Consider the following 18568-nt stretch of genomic DNA (forward strand, 5'->3'; position numbering starts at 1 on the left):
TGTTATCTGGAGTGCTGTGGTTAGACTTACAAGCCAGGACAAGTGTCAATATCACAGCCAAGATGGAGATGAGCCATCTTTGCTCTGTTCCCTGTTTGGAAGTTGTGTGCACGATAGAGACTCACTGTGTACCAGTCATTGCAAAGAGACTACACCATGGCCACCTACCTGGAGAGAATACACCACCCCAAACACAGACAGACCCTGAACCGGTACAGACTGTGCGCCCACAACCTAGAGATAGAGACGGGGCGATACAGGCAGACGTACAAGCCACGGGAGAACAGACTGTGCCAGCACTGTGACCAGGGGGCCCTAGAAGACGAGACCCACTTCCTGCTACACTGCACCAAATACTCAGATATGAGGGCCGTCTACTACCAAAGACTCTCTGCCCACATCCCAGACTTCATATCTGCAGACGAGAAGAGGAAACTCTACATCCTACTGGGAGAAGAAGAGGCCACTGTGGAGATCGCTGCCCAATACGTGGCAAGCTGTCACCAAACAAGAGGAAGATGAGACTCCACGGACTGTTATACCCCAAATCACCCACCCCACACTCCCCATATAGTGGTCACCAACTAAGAGGAAGATGAGACTCTACGGATTTATACTCCAAACCACCCACCTCACCTCCCCATATAGCGGTCACAAACTAAGAGGAAGATGAGACTCCACGGACTGTTATACCCCAAATCACTCACCCCACCCCACCCCATACACTCCCCCTCGACTCCAACTGCCCCCCCCCCTCACACACTTTACTAGCTTTGGCAATGCCAAATATCCATTCGGACGTGCCAATAAAGCCTATTTGATTTGATTTGACTGTGAGGGGAATTTTTGGACAGACCTCATAGCTATGACTAGGACCAGGTCTAGGTTTCTTTAGGAACCTGCACCCTGAAATTTTGACAATTTGCACTTATAGGCGTTTATGTGAAGAAAAAAAGAGAATAATTTAAGGCCGGGGCCCCACGTAGTATAAACTCTGTTCTTTAGATGCGGATGGAACACCACAGTCAAAAATGTGGCTTTTTATCGTACCTGCAAAGCAGATGGGATTTTGGCTAATCTCATGCACACATTGCAAAAAATATCCGCAGCGGACATGCTGCAATTTAAAAAAAGTCACATTTTTGGAATTCGTAGCATGCCAATTATATCTATTGAAACGATGGTGGTTTCCGTATCGGTATAAATAAAGTGGAAAGTCCGCAGAAGAAAACCTAGTGTGAAAAGCACTGTGGGAATTAGTGCAGAGCCTATGTAGCATATTAGACACCAAAACTACCAGCAATGATTGCTCAGGAATGGTGGGGCTAGAGAAAAAATTCTCTAAAAATTGATATGTTGGTTCAGGATTCAGGTGACCTGGTTAATAATGTAAAAAAGTTATGGCATAGTCCGACCATATGTAGTATGTGCCCTTAGTATTTGGTTAGGGTCCTACATCCATATTTAGCTTCTGGATCAGGTAGTATATAGTCCAGGTCTGATTCTTATATCACTATGTCCTGGCTTCAAACACAAAAGTCAGACTGAATGTCATAGGGATTTCATATGAGATAAATATTGAAGATGGACATGGTACTTGGAGGTGCAATCCAATATGATGCTGCCGTCAGCCAAGAAGACGACCGCAAGGAACACAAGACACTTATAGGTGAAGAGTCAATGCGGAAATACACTTACTGAATGTGTGCTTGTACTGCAGCCATCAGGGCCCGTCAAAGATATTTAAAGGTGTTTTCCAAGTTGGGTAAAAATTGTCCAAGTGTCGAAAAATGCTGCAAAGTGTTAATTCATCAAACACCAAAATGAAACAATTCGTCAATATTTGGTGTGACCTTTGCCCTTTGGAGGAGGTTCATGGAAGTGATGATATGACCCAACATCATCCATTCTGTCTGGGAAGGATTGGAGCGAGCCGACATCCACTGAAGATCTGCCCTTAGTTCTCCAAGATGGCGGGAACAACCTCCCTGCCAAAAACTGTCTGCGAGTATCGAGAAGAACTGATGGAAGGCAAAGGGCAAAGGTCACACCGAATATTGATGGGATTTACATTTCTCTTTTCTTCATTCACTTCATTTTGGGAATTGGCCCTAAAAATAAACCATTAACCCTTCTTTTGCTGAAACCATTCTTTCTTTGCAGCATTTTTGCCTCATCTGTCTACAATTTCTGCACAGTACTTTTGTATAGTCATCTTCCACTCCCAAGCATGGTTGCATTTGCTCATATTTTGGAGCCAGTTACTGATATATACACCTGCGCAACCGAAGAAGAATCGTAGGTTTATAGAAGAGTTTTGTGACCATGATATGGTTCCTATGTATAACTAGTCAGGAAAAAGAGGCTCCTAGGAGTGATCTGAGGGACAACAATCCTTCCATCTAAGTACCCCGATTTCCATTATATGCAGCCGTTGATATGGTGGCTTGATAAGTGGCGTAACTAGGAATGGCGGGGCCCCGTGGCGAACTTTTGACATAGAGCCTCCCCCCCCAACCGAAACTGACGCCGAAGACCTCAACCGACCCCCTCCTACGCATTCCTGCACACTCTATTATGCCCCATAGTGTCCCCTGCACACAGTATTATGCCCCATAGTGGCCCCTGCACACAGTATTATGCCCCATAGTGGCCCTTGCACACAGTATTATGCCCCATAGTGTCCCCTGCACACAGTATTATGCCCCATAGTGGCCCCTGTACACAGTATTATGCCCCATAGTGGCCCCTGCACACAGTATTATGTCCCATAGTGTCCCCTGCACACAGTATTATGCCCCATAGTGGCCCCTGCACACAGTATTATGTCCCATAGTGGCCCCTGCACACAGTATTATGCCCCATAGTGGCCCCTGTACACAGTATTATGCCCCATAGTGGCCCCTGCACACAGTATTATGCCCCATAGTGGCCCCTGCACACAGTATTATGTTCCATAGTGTCCCCTGCACACAGTATTATGCCCCATAGTGGCCCCTGCACACAGTATTATGTCCCATAGTGTCCCCTGCACACAGTATTATGCCCCATAGTGGCCCCTGCACACAGTATTATGTTCCATAGTGGCCCCTGCACACAGTATTATGCCCCATAGTGGCCCCTGCACACAGTATTATGCCCCATAGTGGCCCCTGCACACAGTATTATCCCCCATAGTGGCCCCTGCACACAGTATTATCCCCCATAGTGGCCCCTGCACACAGTATTATGCCCCATAGTGGCCCCTGCACACAGTATTATCCCCCATAGTGTCCCCTGCACACAGTATTATACCCCATAGTGGCCCCTGCACACAGTATTATGTCCCATCGTGGCCCCTGAACACACTATTATGTCTCTCAGTGGCCCCTCCACATATTATCCCCCATAGTGGCCCCTCCACACAGTATTATGTCCCATAGTGGCCCTTGCACACAGTATTATAGCCCATAGTGGCCCCTGCACACAGTATTATCCCCATAGTGGCCCCTGCACACAGTATTATAGCCCATAGTGGCCCCTGCACACAGTATTATCCCCCATAGTGACCCCTGCACACAGTATTATCCCCCATAGTGGCCCCTGCACACAGTATTATAGCCCATAGTGGCCCCTGCACACAGTATTATCCCCCATAGTGGCCCCTGCACACAGTATTATCCCCCATAGTGGCCCCTGCACACAGTATTATCCCCCATAGTGGCCCCAGTGCACAGTATTATCCCCCATAATGGCCCCTGCAAACAGTATTATCCCCCATAGTGGCCCCTGCACACAGTATTATCCCCCATAATGGCCCCTGCAAACAGTATTATCCCCCATAGTGGTCCCTGCACACAGTATTAAGCGCCATAGTGGCCCCTGCACACAGTATTATCCCCCATAGTGGCCCCTGCACACAGTATTATCCCCTAATGTCCTGGGCCCTGTGGCAGCTGCCTCCACTGCTACGGCGGTAGTTACGCCACTGGGCTTGATACACGGCATTGTCTGTGGTTCACAGTTTAGGGCTAAAGCTCCAAATAGCATTATATACTTCTGTACCATTAGGGCCCATTATTGCATTACAATTTGGGCTCAATTGGTACTCTGGTGGGTCAGTTCAACACTGTGTGTAGGCTGCAATGTCAGATATGACCACCAGATGTCTGTAGAGTTCTTCCATTGGTGACACAAAATCACTCAATGCTTTCTAAATACTGATGATCCCTGGAAGCCCCTCCAGGGTCAGATCTTCCAAGATCACACATTTATGGCCTGCCCTAATGATACGCTATAAATGTTTTTCCCAGGGAAACTCCATTTAGCCATTGTTCTTCAAATCTCATTCTGGAATATTCATAAATTATGACAGACCTGATATGTATAGGATATTTTTTTAGTGAATATTAAGTAGAAGGGTACCGCTATGGGCGCATATCACACCCTGCTTTTTTGCATCCTGTTGATACTTGATACAGGGTATTTCCTGTATGTAGTTATTGGCTGCTGTTTCAAATATGACCACCAGGTGGCTGTAGTGTTCTTCTATTTCCTATGTACTGCTCAACTTTGGAAACTTTCCCAGGGTCAGTTCCATACAGATTTATGGCCTGTTCTAATAATATGCTAAAATTTTTCATGGGGAAAGCCCCTTTTAGAGACTTTTCTTCCAATTTCATTCTGGCCTATTGATTTATTTTGACCTCTGTATCATATTTCTTTAATAAATTTTGGGTAAAAGGGAACTGCTATGGGCGCAACTCACATCCTATTTTTTTACCATACCTTTGCTGAGTCATGAAGGGACAGTAATGGTTATATAGTGAAAGAGAACAAAGAAAATGACCCCCCCCCCCCCCGGATCTTATTATGGCTTTGTAATAATCAGGCTTACAAGATATTTTAGGGGCAAACGTTCACAGTGTTTGGGACTTTTGTAGATCCTTGCAGACAACTTGCACAGGCTATTGATGTTGGATTTTGCTGATGGTGCAACTATGCAAGTTTGATTTCCCCGTTGTGGTTTTGACCTCTTGTGCACTGCTGAGATTGGTGTCATAAAAGTGTATTAGGTAATTTCTTATAATGCACTTTGTAATTTACCAGCCAAGATTCATTGAAGGGGTTTTCCAGGCTAAATATTTTGACGACCTCTGCTTAGGATAGGTAATCAATATCAGATAAGTGGAGATCTGTCACCCAACCCCCATCCATCAGCTGTTCCCAGGAATTGGAACAGGAAGCAGACAGCTCCATCTTCCATGTAGTGGTTGAACTAAGTCACTGCAGCTTGGGTCCCATTCAAATGAATAGAAGCTGATCTGTAATACCTGGTCAGGCCACTACACAGAGGACAGCGCTGTCTGCTTCCTGCTCCATTCTCTGTGTATCAGCTGCTGAGAACAACTGGTGGGGGTGCAGGGTGTTGGATTCCCACCAATCTGATATCAATGACGTATCCTTAGCTCATCAATATTTTTAGCCCAGAAAAAACCTTTAACGCTGAACCTTTCCCATTTTATTGCATTTTTTATTGTTCGAACATATTGGGTCCAAAAGGGAGACTGCAATTCTCAGGAGTCTGATAGAAGTGAATGGAGAACTATGCATGTGCATTGCAGTTGCAGGACAGGGTTGGGGAACCTTGGTCTCAATATAGACATGAGTTCCAATGGTGGGGTCCTCATCTATGCCATAAATTTTCCATATATGTTCCAGATGGGAATACCTCCATAATGGGGCATTCTGGCTCCAAATTCAGTATCTGATATATTAGGCCCTGCCAGTCTGTCCATTGGAAACTATAGTACGGGATGAGACTTGAACAGTTTCTCAGCACCACCACTATACAATGGACGGTGCTGCAGCCCTGATCTTATTACGTGAGTAGGATCCCCGTCCTCTACAGAAGCTTCCTTGGCCCAGATGCTGCCGCTGCAACTGATTTGTATCGGGTCTAAGTGTTGTACCCATACAGATCAGATTACGATGATGTAGAATGACACACGCATTCGGGGCCAGAAAACCCCATTAAATTCGGTTCTGATACTCTAATACAAATTTGGGCAAAAAAAATCTAGGAAATTTGTGCGCTTCACAATTTACTACCGTATATACTCGAGTATAAGCCTGACCCGAGTATAAGCCGACCCCCCTAATTTTACCACAAAAAACTGGGAAAACTTATTGACTCGAGTATAAGCCGAGGGGGGCTTGTACAGCACAAAAACTGTGCTTAAAAATTCGGCTTATACTCGGATATGTTATGGACAATTTTCCGCACCTTGGGCCCGTCGCACCTCACCCCTTGTCAGCCAAGGAGGAAACCTTTTCTTAAAAATGAGACTCCCGCCCTATGTCTGTGCCATGTCCGACAGCGACACACCTTTATACAGATGTTATGTAAGGTTCCTGCACAGTTTCACTTTCGCTTGGGTGTTACGTAGAGTCGTGATTCTCCAGAAGATGGTGCAAGCGAGCTCTTACACTATGCAAAAGACGTGCAAGCAGGAAGGAGAGACAAGGAAATACACCACCTGAGCAGTGCGGCTGTAGAGCAGAGATGTCCGACGCTCAGCAGCAGTTTTACTCCCTTAATATAAACTCTCTGCAAGAGGTTATCCTCCAAAAAGTGTGCGACTTGCTGGACCAGACCAGCAACAGAGGATGGAGGAAGCTGGCTGCCACCATCGCCAAGAACAGTCGCTTCAGACTAAGGTAAACCCTTACACATCTTTCCCATCAGATACAAGACCCGGGGCTCTGATTCCTCAATAGATAGACCTTGTCGGGTCGTATCGTGATGACCCGAGTAATAGACGTTTTACAGTACGGCGCCAATGTTACACTGTCGCTCTCGCACTTCAACCCGAAGTATCAGTGGTGTGAAAAGTGACTACTTTCGATTGATGAAAATCAGTTTTGTTCCTTGCAAAATTCAAGTAATCTTAAGGACTGGGTCCTGGTGACCTCTGGGATTTGGTGGTGTTATGTTAATGAAGCTTGATCATGGTGGGTGGAAAATTCTACAAATTTACAATATACTTTGGGGTGAAAATTTGCTGCATAGTGTCTAAGGTTGTGGAGTAGGAACGAATTTTGAGTTTTTCGGAAAAAAAAAACTCCGGCTTCAATATGAAACGATGAATTATCTTTCATGATGGAACAGAATTATTAATATTGTATCATTTATTAGATGGATCGTTTGGCATAGAAATCAGTCATTAGCTTTTTGGTGAATTAGATGATCTTTAGTCGTAGTCGGGTGGTGGAAAGATAGAGGAGTTGGAGTTAGTGTTTGGCCTACTGATCCACAACCCTGTCGCTATCCGTGAATAGAAATGTGGTCCACGGTCGCCCTTTTGGCGCTGTATGCTTCATTTGTGGTTGCCCTCTATCAAGCCGTCGCACTCTGTCGGTCGTGTCGTATAATCTTTTGCGTAATCGGTGGTCCACCATGTTTAGTTGTGTAATCAGAACTTCTACTTGCTCCATTGCGCCCCCTATCTAAGCCCTGGAGTGGCTCAGCAATATGGCAAGTGTCACTCATCCCTACTACTGTCTATGGAAACTGGCTCAGGACTCATAAAGATAAACTCATAGACCCTAGGAGCCATTTCCAACCCTCTTACATGTTCAAACACTTATTATCGAGAACAAGGAAAGTTTACCCATTGGGATGAGCTGGAGTATCAGCAGGAACTTGCAGATCAGAATGTTTTACATGTTGGGTGGAAATACCAATAGGAGTTGTTCAGTCTCTTTCTACCACCTGATGGATCTGATGGATGTGGAGGGACGCTGCCGCTGCTCTGTGGCCAGGAGAGTTGCTTAGGTAGCCAGCAAGTATCGTACATGTGTCCTATTCTAATTAATAAGATGTGTACACAACACTTACTGGACGTCACACAGTTGTCTTAGCAACTTTACACCCAGCATATAATAGCAGAGGTGAGAAGAATAATGAACACAAGGATAATACACACAGTGATGTCACAGTACAGGGATAATACACACAGTGATGTCACAGTACAGTGACAATTTAATTTACAAGGAGAGACAGATAGGTAGTACTATCTGTGCCTTACTAATTTACAAGAAGAGACAGAGAATTAGTACTATATGTGCCTTTCTAATTTACATGGAGAGACAGAGAGGTAGTACTATCTGTGCCTTACTAATTTACAAGAAAGAGACAGAGAGGTAGTACTATATGTGCCTTTCTAATTTACAAGGAGAGACAGAGAGGTAGTACTATCTGTGCCTTACTAATTTACAAGGAGAGACAGAGCGGTAGTACGATCTGTGCCTTACTAATTTACAAGGAGAGACAGAGCGGTAGTACTATCTGTGCCTTACTAATTTACAAAGAGAGACAGAGAGCTAGTACTATCTGTGCCTTACTAATTTACAAGGAGAGACAGAGAGCTAGTACTATCTGTGCCTTACTAATTTACAAAGAGAGACAGAGAGCCAGTACTATCTGTGCCTTACTAATTTACAAGGAGAGACAGAGAGCTAGTACTATCTGTGCCTTACTAATTTACAAAGAGAGACAGAGAGGTAGTACTATCTGTGTCTTACTAATTTACAAGGAGAGACAGAGAGGTAGTACTATCTGTGCCTTACTAATTTACAAGGAGAGACAGAGAGGTAGTACTATCTGTGCCTTACTAATTTACAAGGAGAGACAGAGAGGTAGTACTATCTGTGCCTTACTAATTTACCCTTAACAACGAGGCAGCTTCTGCCTTCCTAATTACATCATGGAAGACAGATTTGCATATTCTTCCCATGGTTCCTTGCGAAGTGGAGTGCTAAAGGCTTAATAAATCTCCACACACCTATATGGTGGTCTCTCCCTAAGGAGTGACAATATCCCCTTAACCCTGTCTAAGCCTCTCACCTCTACCAGGTTACGGTCCTCTTTACATCGAGCTGAAGAGATCCAAGTAGATCGAAACAGCTGTCCTCGATTGAGAGACTATACCTGGTAATAATCCCAGCGTCATTGCAAAATAAAGGCCTCTTGGAAGGTCGGGCATGATGCTAAAGGGAGCAGCCTTTATTGGGTTATTTCACTGGAATTCTGTCATAAGACAGGCTTGCACATTCCAGTGAGCGCCCTCTATTGGTTTGCAACAACGAGGCAGCTTCTGACTTCCTAATTACATCATGGAAGACAGATTTGCATATTCTTCCCATGGTTCCTTGCGAAGTGGAGTGCTAAAGGCTTAGCAAGTCTCCACACACCTATATGGTGGTCTCTCCCTAAGGAGTGTCAATATCCCCTTAACCCTTACTAATTTACAAAGAGATACAGAGAGGTAGTACTATCTGTGCCTTACTAATTTACAAGGAGAGACAGAGAGGTAGTACTATATGTGCCTTACTAATTTACAAGGAGAGACAGAGAGGTAGTACTATATGTGCCTTACTAATTTACAAGGAGACAGAGAGGTAGTACTATCTGTGCCTTACTAATTTACAAGGAGAGACAGAGAGGTAGTACTGTCTGTGCCTTACTAATTTACATGGAGAGACAGAGAGATAGTACTATCTGTGCCTTACTAATTTACAAGGAGAGACAGAGAGGTAGTACTGTCTGTGCCTTACTAATTTACATGGAGAGACAGAGAGGTAGTACTGTCTGTGCCTTACTAATTTACATGGAGAGACAGAGAGATAGTACTATCTGTTCCTTACTAATTTACAAGGAGAGACAGAGGTAGTACTATCTGTGCCTTACTAATTTACAATGAGATTTGGTAGTATTCTTTTTTTGCTAAATAATTCACAAGGAGAGACTTGGAGGTAGTACTGTCTGTTCCTAAATAAATGACAAAGAAAGCCAGGGAAGTAGTACTATCTGTATCTCAAGCACTATGCAGGCAAAGTCATGTACTGCTTCTCAGAGTATAGATCTCTCCCTTATTACACTTGTGCCACATGACATCAAGGCGACAGATACGGTGGACATGTTGATGTCACATGGGGCTTTTGCTAGACAATGGGGCCTTTACCTATTCCTAAAATAAATCATACAAATAATATTTCCAAATTTTAAAGTCCTTAAGAAGTCATTGGGACACGAGGGTACGGTGTATTTTCAAGTGGGAACATAATAAAGTCTAAGAAAAATCCTAAAAAGAAAGTGAACAAATTGATAGCAATAGTAGAAGTGGAAGCTGTAGATTTAGGGATTTTCCAAGTGTTTTATATAAACTGTCAAGACATTAAGAAACCCCATTAAGGAAGGACCTAAGGTTTTGTGTAGGTTGACTAATGAAGATCTGAATTCTCATCATTGTATACAACAAGGGTTTAGGTGACTAACAGAACCCCAAACTCAAATAGAACTTCCTGAGACCTTACTACAGTATTAAACTCTATTATGCTGCCTCTAATAGTGACTACAGTGTTAAAACTATATTAAGCTCCCCCTAGTGGTGACTACAGGCTGACAGAATTTTATCATTTTCTGCACATAAGATTCGGAGCTCTATATCTGATAAACCAAGCTCTGATGACTAAAAAGATATATTAAGAAATGAATCGGCTTCTTCATTTGGATCTAGATTCATCATCAATTCAAAAGGAGGAGTTGCAAATTAAAGGGGTTGTCCCATCACAATGATTCTATCTATACTGCTAGTTTATGTGGATTTAAGACTTTTCCTAAATGCATTGCTTTATCAAAACTGCTTTGTTTGTCCGCTATCTTAATTTATTTTACTTCATTGTTTACACTCCGTTTTTATGGCCCTTGGGATTATCTGCTCATTTGTCAAGTGATGTAGCTGCCTGCTCTCAGGGGGGGGGGGGAGGGAGGAGCTGGGAGCAGCTCTGAACTGTTTGTGTCTGATAAGTAGCGGAGCTTCTCAGATAGGGGAGGTGAGAGCTCCGAGATTTCTGAGCTCTTATCAGTCGGTTTAATTGAATTTGGCTGATAAGGGCTGAGATAGGGAGTCTGGTACCTCTGTATGTAATGCAAACTGACTCAAATCCAGCTCTGCTACATCAGCTTCACACTGTGGTAATTCATTTACAACCAACACCGTGCAAGTGAAACCCCGCCCACCAATGTGCTGAGAAAAGCAGGAAGTGACTAGAGCACAACAAGCCTGCAGGTTAGTGAACAAGCATCATGGGAATACTCCTTTAAGTCTATATTTTTAAGTCAGGTCATGACATAACAGGTAATTGTTGGAGCTTTTAGAATTCACTGCCACTCATGGTACGCTGCCAAGGATTATTAAAGCACACATTAAAATTGATTTTATGACAAGGAGTGATCCAATTATAGCACAAGGAAGTGGTGAGGAAATCAGGAGGAGCCGATGGTGTGAGACCTGACTCCAGCTGATATTTCCGGCACTGGAAGACATGTTGGCGTCAGTCTGGGTATTATGGATAACTGCTCTACCCTAGTTTTGTATGCAAATATCCCTTGCTGTTTTATGGTAGCCTGTGTCTATTGCACCATAGGAAGAATATAGATTAATGTAAATGGTGGTAGGGGAACAATCGAGAACCATCACTTGCTTGTTGTATTATTAAATAACTCTTGCAAGCTGAATAATAGAGGTTTATTAAAGGAATTGTTGAATATCCAGCCTACAGTGCATATATTATCCAAGCTTTTCAGATAGGAGGACTTTTATGCAATTTCTTAAAGGCAATGTAATTGCTGTTTAAGCAATTTGCTAAAATGTAGCATGTGACTGACAGGATCAGAAGACAGCAGGTTTGCAGAGACTAAGGCTACCATTAGTTATTAACCAGAGCTTGCCGCAAGACGGAAATGGACTTGGTAGCTAGGGACGAAGGTTGCAAACCCAGAGAAAGGTGGCAGAAAATAAGTGAACTTGCAGGCCTAGGACCAAACCAAAAACCCTATTGCAGGCAGTGAGATGGAGTCAGTAATACACAAGCTGAGGGTGATAACCAGAAAAGGTTGGGAATTCTCAAAATTATACCAGAAGAATAATAGAGGTCCAGGTCATGGTCAAGTCCAGGAGGTTACAGACAAAGCTAAACCAGCTAAACATGGGATTACCAGGACAGCAAGCCAATATCAGATCAGTAAACCAGAAAATCAACACAAAACAGGGTATTGGAAATTAGGAATACTGGGAGCCCAGATACATGGAAAAATGAATGGCAGAGCAAGGTTTGGATACCCCATCTCAGCTCCGGATTGGACATGAGGCAACACTCTGTGTCTCAATGCTGTGACTGGCTGAGCAGACCCAGCCATAGCTTGACTGGTAGGCATGCCAACATTAAATGGAACAAGTCAGCCACAGCCAAAGTTTATACTTGTAAAATGGGGCACGGATCAGCCCTCCGGATCAGGGCGCTTAGCCTATGACTAAGAGGTAACAACACCTCGAAACGCATCAGCGGTATCGTCATGTCAATGTAGGTTTTGTGGGTTTTTTGTCTCAATGTTTTTGTGGATTGACATGTCTTTTGCACTTTTCAATTTTTGATATATTTTTTATTGCACTTAGGTGATTACGCTGTACAGATATACAAAAAAAACTTTTTTAAGAGAACAATATTAAAAGTCATGTTTTATTAGAATATTTTGGCTGGAGCTGGATCTGTTTTCTTTCTTTTTGCACATGCCAACATTAAAGCCATAGCTTGGAGCAATTCTGCACTTAAAGAGGACCTTTCACCACTTTTGGGCACATGCAGTGTTATATACTGCCAGAAAGCCGACAGTGCGCTGAATTCAGCGCACTGTCGGCTTTCCCGATCTGTGCCCTGTGTAAAGAGCTTACGGTGCCGGTACCGTAGTGCTCTATGCTCAGAAGGGCGTTTCTGACAGTTAGCCAGAGACGTCCTTCTGCTTCGCGGCGCCAATCACGCTGTGCTGTGGAGCGGGGAGGAACTCCCCCCTCCCGCTCCTGATAATGCTCGTCTATGGACGAGCGCTGTGAGCAGAGGGAGGGGGCGTTCCTCCCCGCTCACACTGTACAGCGCGATTGGCGCCGCGAGGCAGAAGGACGTCTCTGGCTAATGGTCAGAAACGCCCTTCTGAGCATAGAGCACTACGGTACCGGCACCGTAAGCTCTTTACACAGGGCACAGATCGGGAAAGCCGACAGTGCGCTGAATTCAGCGCATTGTCAGCTTTCCAGCAGTATATAACACTGCATGTGCCCAAAAGTGGTGAAAGGTCCTCTTTAAGAGAATGATGGATACAAGGTGGAGAACTAGAAGCGCATATATTAAGACTCTTGCCTATGAGGCTCCATGAATTATAGTTACGACCATTCCCTGGCTGATAAGAGAGAGAAATAGACTGCACTGCCGATTGAGACATTCTGTAATTTAGGTTAAAAATATAAAAAGAAATGGCACCCGTATGTTGAAAAAAGATAATGATCCATCAGTTGCAGCTCCTCCCGGGCACCATCCAAAAGGTGGTGAACAAACATAGAATACAAATGGGGTAAAAACCGGGAATAGAGGGAACGCTACTGAGTGAAGAGTGAGTCCAAGGGCTAACCGGCAACGTCACTCCACTAGTTCCAGTGACAGAAGGTAAAATGATAGGCCACGCACCTCGACGACAGTCAAGTGTCCCCCCCCCCAGGCCAATGCGCATTCCACTGTCAGAGCGTCGAAGCGCGTGGCCTATTATTTTGTCTTTTGTCATTGGAACCAGTGGAGTGACGTTGCCGGTTAGCCCTTGGACTCACTCTGTAGCGCTCCCTCTATTCCCGGTTTTTACCCCATTTGTATTCTGTAATTTAGCACCATATGATCATTTATAGTAAATCCAACTGGTTATGGATTGGTTCCAAGATGACGACAAAGAACAGTAAGGAATGGGGAAGGTCTCCGGTTTTGATCCCTTAGAGCAGGGGTCCTCAAACTATGGCCCATGGGCCACATGCGGCCCGCCGAGGGCATTTATCCGGCCCACCGCATGTGGCCCGCGCGCCGTCGTCTGGATCGCTCACTAATGGGAAATCCAGGATTCCCCGTTAGTGAGCGGATCACTGCTTTCAGTTGTATGTGCAAATGCACATACAACTGAAAGCTGTCAGTGTAGGCCCTGGTCACGCGGCCTCCACTGACTGCAGAGAGTGACCTCTGCCCCGATGCAGGCGCGATGACGTTAGTCATCACGCCTGCATTCTGAAGGAGGAGGACGTGCGGCATCTCTTCATGGGTAAGGGCTCGTTCACATCTGCGCCCGGTCTCCGTTCATACAGGTTTCCGTTTCCTGCACAAAACAGAGCAGGAGATGGAAACCTGCAGGACTCTTTCAAACCCATTCATTTGAATGGGTTTGAAAGGTGTCCGGCCGTGAGCACCGGTAAGCGTTTTATGCTCTCCGCCACGAAACCGTGTACTCTGTGTCCGGTTTAAAAAAAACGGTTTTGCGGCGGAGAGCATATAACGCTCACTGGCGCTCACGGCCAGACCCGGTCTGACAGCTTTCTGTCTTCTGCATGCAGAACGGAGTCCGGCGCTAGTGTGAACCCAGCGTAAGTATGATAGAGTGAGTGTGTTTGTAAGGTGGGGGATGGGATACATATGTACTGCATATAATAAAGTGTGGGGGGGTGTACTGAGCAGAATATACTACAGTGGGGTGTAATGATGAGCATATAATGCAGTGGGGGGACATACTGAAGAGCATATAATACAGTGTGGGGGGGTGTACTGAGGGGCAAATAATACAGTGGGTGGGGGTGTACTGAGGAACATATAATAGTGTGTGTGCGTACTGAGCAGCATATAATACTGTGTGTGGGGGGCGTACTGTGGAGCATATAATACTGTGGGGGGGCCCTGCTGTGGAGCGTATAATACTGTGAGGGGCGCTAATGTGGAGCATATAATCTTACATTTTTTAAACTATATTTTGGCCCTCCAATGGTTTGAGGGACAGTGAACTGGCCCCCTGTTTGAAAAGTTTGAGGACCCCTGCCTTAGAGTCAGATGGTTTTGCCCCCAGGACATTTCCTTTTTCACTAGAAATACCTTTTCAGGATTTACATGTACCAGGTTGTAAAAAATAAGGAAATGACCTGTCTGCACCGAAACGAGGAAGATCTCAGACTTTACAATCGTATCTGAAGTGTCTTGCAATTCTGCAGAAATTGTCTTCAACACTTCATGTCATTTCACTTTCGGAAACATTTCACAATTGGCATCTTCACAGTAAGTCGGATCACGTCACAACGTCTTTGCCTTCCTGTTACGTCACAGATTTGTGTTTTCTCCATTCATAAGCATAGTTAGCTTGAAAATTGTGAAACAGGCGGCAGTAGCTCCGCCCCCGTCAGACATGTGACCTAACAGCATAGAGGGTATGGCTATATGGTGGCATATGCTGGAGGTTTATAGTAGAGGTATACGTCAAAGGATACACTAAACATATTCATGATGTATAGCCGTGTGGTGTGACCAGTGGCTAACTATTAATGGAGCCCCCTCAGGAATTCAGAAAAACCTATAGGCTTAATAATAAAACCCTCCCACCATAAAACCTTAAAATAATATGTTGTAAAAGTCAGCACCCACCTGCTATATATTTTCTTAAGCTCAGGATGACTTCCTCTAGGAGTAATCCCAGTTTAGGTGATGGCTGACCCAAGCAGGTCAAGACATACTGAGGGAGAGGTGTCTATGTGTAGATTGAGGACAGGGCAGGCTAAGTTTGTGCGTAGTCAGAAGTCATGCAATGGGTCAGGGAAGGTAGCACAGGTTTAGAGATGGGTCGGGGTCAGAAATGGGTATAAAACGCAGTATAGAAGAGCAGATAGAGAGGAAGTCAAGAAACAAGGTCAATATGCATCAAATAGTCGGAACACACACGTATATATACATGTATATATTAGACTGTCAAAAACTTTAGATGAACTAGCGTGCTAGGAACCAGAATGCACAGGACAAGCTGGGATTGGTTGGGGACCGATATACAAGTGTGCACTGACCAAGAGAGACCAAGGATGGGCACGTGAACAATAGCAGGGGGTAGCAGCAGAAGGGGAAGGAAGAGTGTGGTGATGCAAAATTCCTTTAGGTCAGTAATAGGGTTGAGCCGATATTGAAATTTCAGGTTCGATTTTAAAACCTGATTTCTGATCATTTTCCAGCCGATCCCGATCGTGAAATTTGCTTGATCGTCGATTGGAATCTGATCCTGATTGCTCAACCCTAGTCAATACTTCTCTATGGGAAAAGTCACTTTTAGGGTTTAGCCGATCTTGAGATTTCAAAATCCGATTTCCGATCATTTTCCAGCCGATCGCGAACGTGATCAGTATCCGATCTTTCCCATTCCGATCTCTCAACCCTAGTCCTAATGGCACCTAGTAATAAGAAAGATGTGTCCAATCTGTTTAGCAGTGGAATCTTTAATAATGTCTAGATTCTATGGTCTTGATCGTAATGGAAGTTTTTGACTCAAGGGATTTTGACAAAGTAGAGAGTAGGGTTGAGCGAAAAGATCGGATTCTGATCCCGATCTTTTCCCGCGGGATCGAGGTCGGAGGTTATTTACCACAATGCTTGGCTACTGGCCAATTATTGTGGGAAAAAGTTAACAATGATTGGCCAGTAGCCAAGCATTGTGGTAAATAATCTCCGACCTTGATCCCGCGGGAAAAAATCGGGATCGGAATCCGATCTTTTCCGATCTTTTCGCTCAACCCTAGTAGAGAGCCAACCTCCATAGACTGAGCCGAGAAAAGATCCACCTGTTTACAGCCTATGCCGTATCCAGAAAATAAGGGATATGTTGTAGATTGTTGAGCACCTTACAGCTAGGACCACCATTGATCACAAGACTAAGGGTCGCTCATACCCCTTTGTGGCTGCACGGACATCCCGCCATTTTCTTTGAACATTATGGGACAAAAAAACTAAGCTCTAGATTGGACTTTTCTTCTGAGCACCTGTAGGGATACAAAGGACCCCCATTTTCACCATTAGTGTATGGGCCACCACCAATCTACAACACATCCACCATTAACTATTGTTAAACAGATTTTTATAGAGATATTGCAGGCAGGAAGACACAGAAAACACATCTGGGCCAACTTTAGACGTCTGCAGATTTTGTGGTCAAAGAAATGTTACTTCTCTTTTACTAAATTAGACTGAAGAAGTGAATTCTCTAAAGCTCTGTCTTGTATGTTGAGTAGATACCACCGTAGACGTAGCTATAGAAGGGACAGAGGTAGCAGTCATATAGACACTACGAGGAAGCCCAAAAGATGTGAGAGAAGGCGAGTCTAAATGTTTTTTTTTATTTTTTAGACCTCCTGGGTCTCCAGCTATCATACTCTGGGGTCTGAAGTGACCTCAGAGTTTAATCATTTCACTTTCGGTTGTATCCCAACTTCTTTGACCTGAAATTAACCTTGGGAGGTTCGCCCATCTCTAGTGACAAGCCAGCTGATGTATGGGATTCCTGCCAAGTGTTGGGGATGAGAGTTGTGCAACCGAAATTGAAGACCAGAATTGCCACTAAAGATGAAACACGGATGGGGAAAGCCCCTTTAAAAACACTTCAATTCCTGTGAAATCTGATGATTCAGCGTCGACGCCGGCCCATCACGCAACAGAGAATTTGCCCGTCAATGTGCAATTTTACAGTGAAAGCTATAAAATAAAGGTTCCTTAGCTGTCGAGAACCTCGACTCGAGATGATAGAAAGAAACCATCTTCAGTGCAAGGTAATAGGCAGATGGCGCACAATGTTGATATATGTAAATGCATGGACTTCGCTCATGGCAATAATCTCTCTCTATATAGATTATGTGGAATATAAATGGAGAAAGCTTTGCAGGAAAAGGACTTTGTAACAATGGTTAACAGGCAAAATAACAAGTCACAATACTCAATGTCAAGCAGCAGTTGGTAAAGCAAACGGAATATGAGGTTGCATAAACAAGATATGTGTAATGATCAAGGGGGTGACAAACTCTCTCTGTAAACCCCCTAGCTCAACTCTCTAATACTGGCCGTATTGCTTCCCCCAAAGTAAAGCCACATTGTATTATGACTGTTCCCGCTCCATTGCTTCATTATATAGCTATGTAACTTTTTTTTACCCACAGTTCCTTGGAGCTTCATCAATGTTCCTTGAAGGTGATGGAGCCAGAAGGAAGCCCGGCCCGCAGTCTGCTGAGATTGATGGGCGACCAGGGGTGCACCGCAAAGGAGCTGACAGATTTGTTACAAAACATCGGCCAGTCGAACGCTATCCAGATCCTGAGTCCTCCGGGTGAGCGGTTGGGGTATTATTTGTCTTTCTTTCTAATAATATGTAACACTTGATATTGTCTAATATATTCAATACATTAAAGGGATTTTCCAGGCGTAATAACTTATAACCTATCCTTAAGATTGGACATCAACTGAAAAGTTAATGCCCAGGACCCCCACTGATCAGCTGTTTGATCAGTGGGGGTCCTTCACACTTACCCAGCGCAGTGCTGTATATGGAATAGTGGTCATGCTTGGTATCACAGCTCAGTCCATTCACTTGAATGGGTCAGCGCTGTGAACAGAACATATCACCGATGAACATGATGTGACATAGCCTGTG

General features: G+C 44.4%; 1 protein-coding gene across 1 annotated transcript in view; it reads left to right on the forward strand.

Moving 5' to 3' along the window:
- Nucleotides 1-6535: 6535 nt before the first annotated feature.
- Nucleotides 6536-18568, forward strand: part of MALT1 (MALT1 paracaspase) — a 47651-nt gene continuing 35618 nt past the window's right edge. Inside the window, exons 1-2 of the mRNA XM_075262373.1 lie at nucleotides 6536-6699; nucleotides 18078-18244. Coding sequence (XP_075118474.1) covers nucleotides 6545-6699; nucleotides 18078-18244 — 322 coding nt within the window. The 5' untranslated portion in view covers nucleotides 6536-6544. The remainder of the gene's footprint in view (nucleotides 6700-18077; nucleotides 18245-18568) is intronic.

Source organism: Leptodactylus fuscus, chromosome 1, assembly GCF_031893055.1.
Source record: "Leptodactylus fuscus isolate aLepFus1 chromosome 1, aLepFus1.hap2, whole genome shotgun sequence".
Taxonomy (NCBI): Eukaryota; Metazoa; Chordata; class Amphibia; order Anura; family Leptodactylidae; genus Leptodactylus; species Leptodactylus fuscus.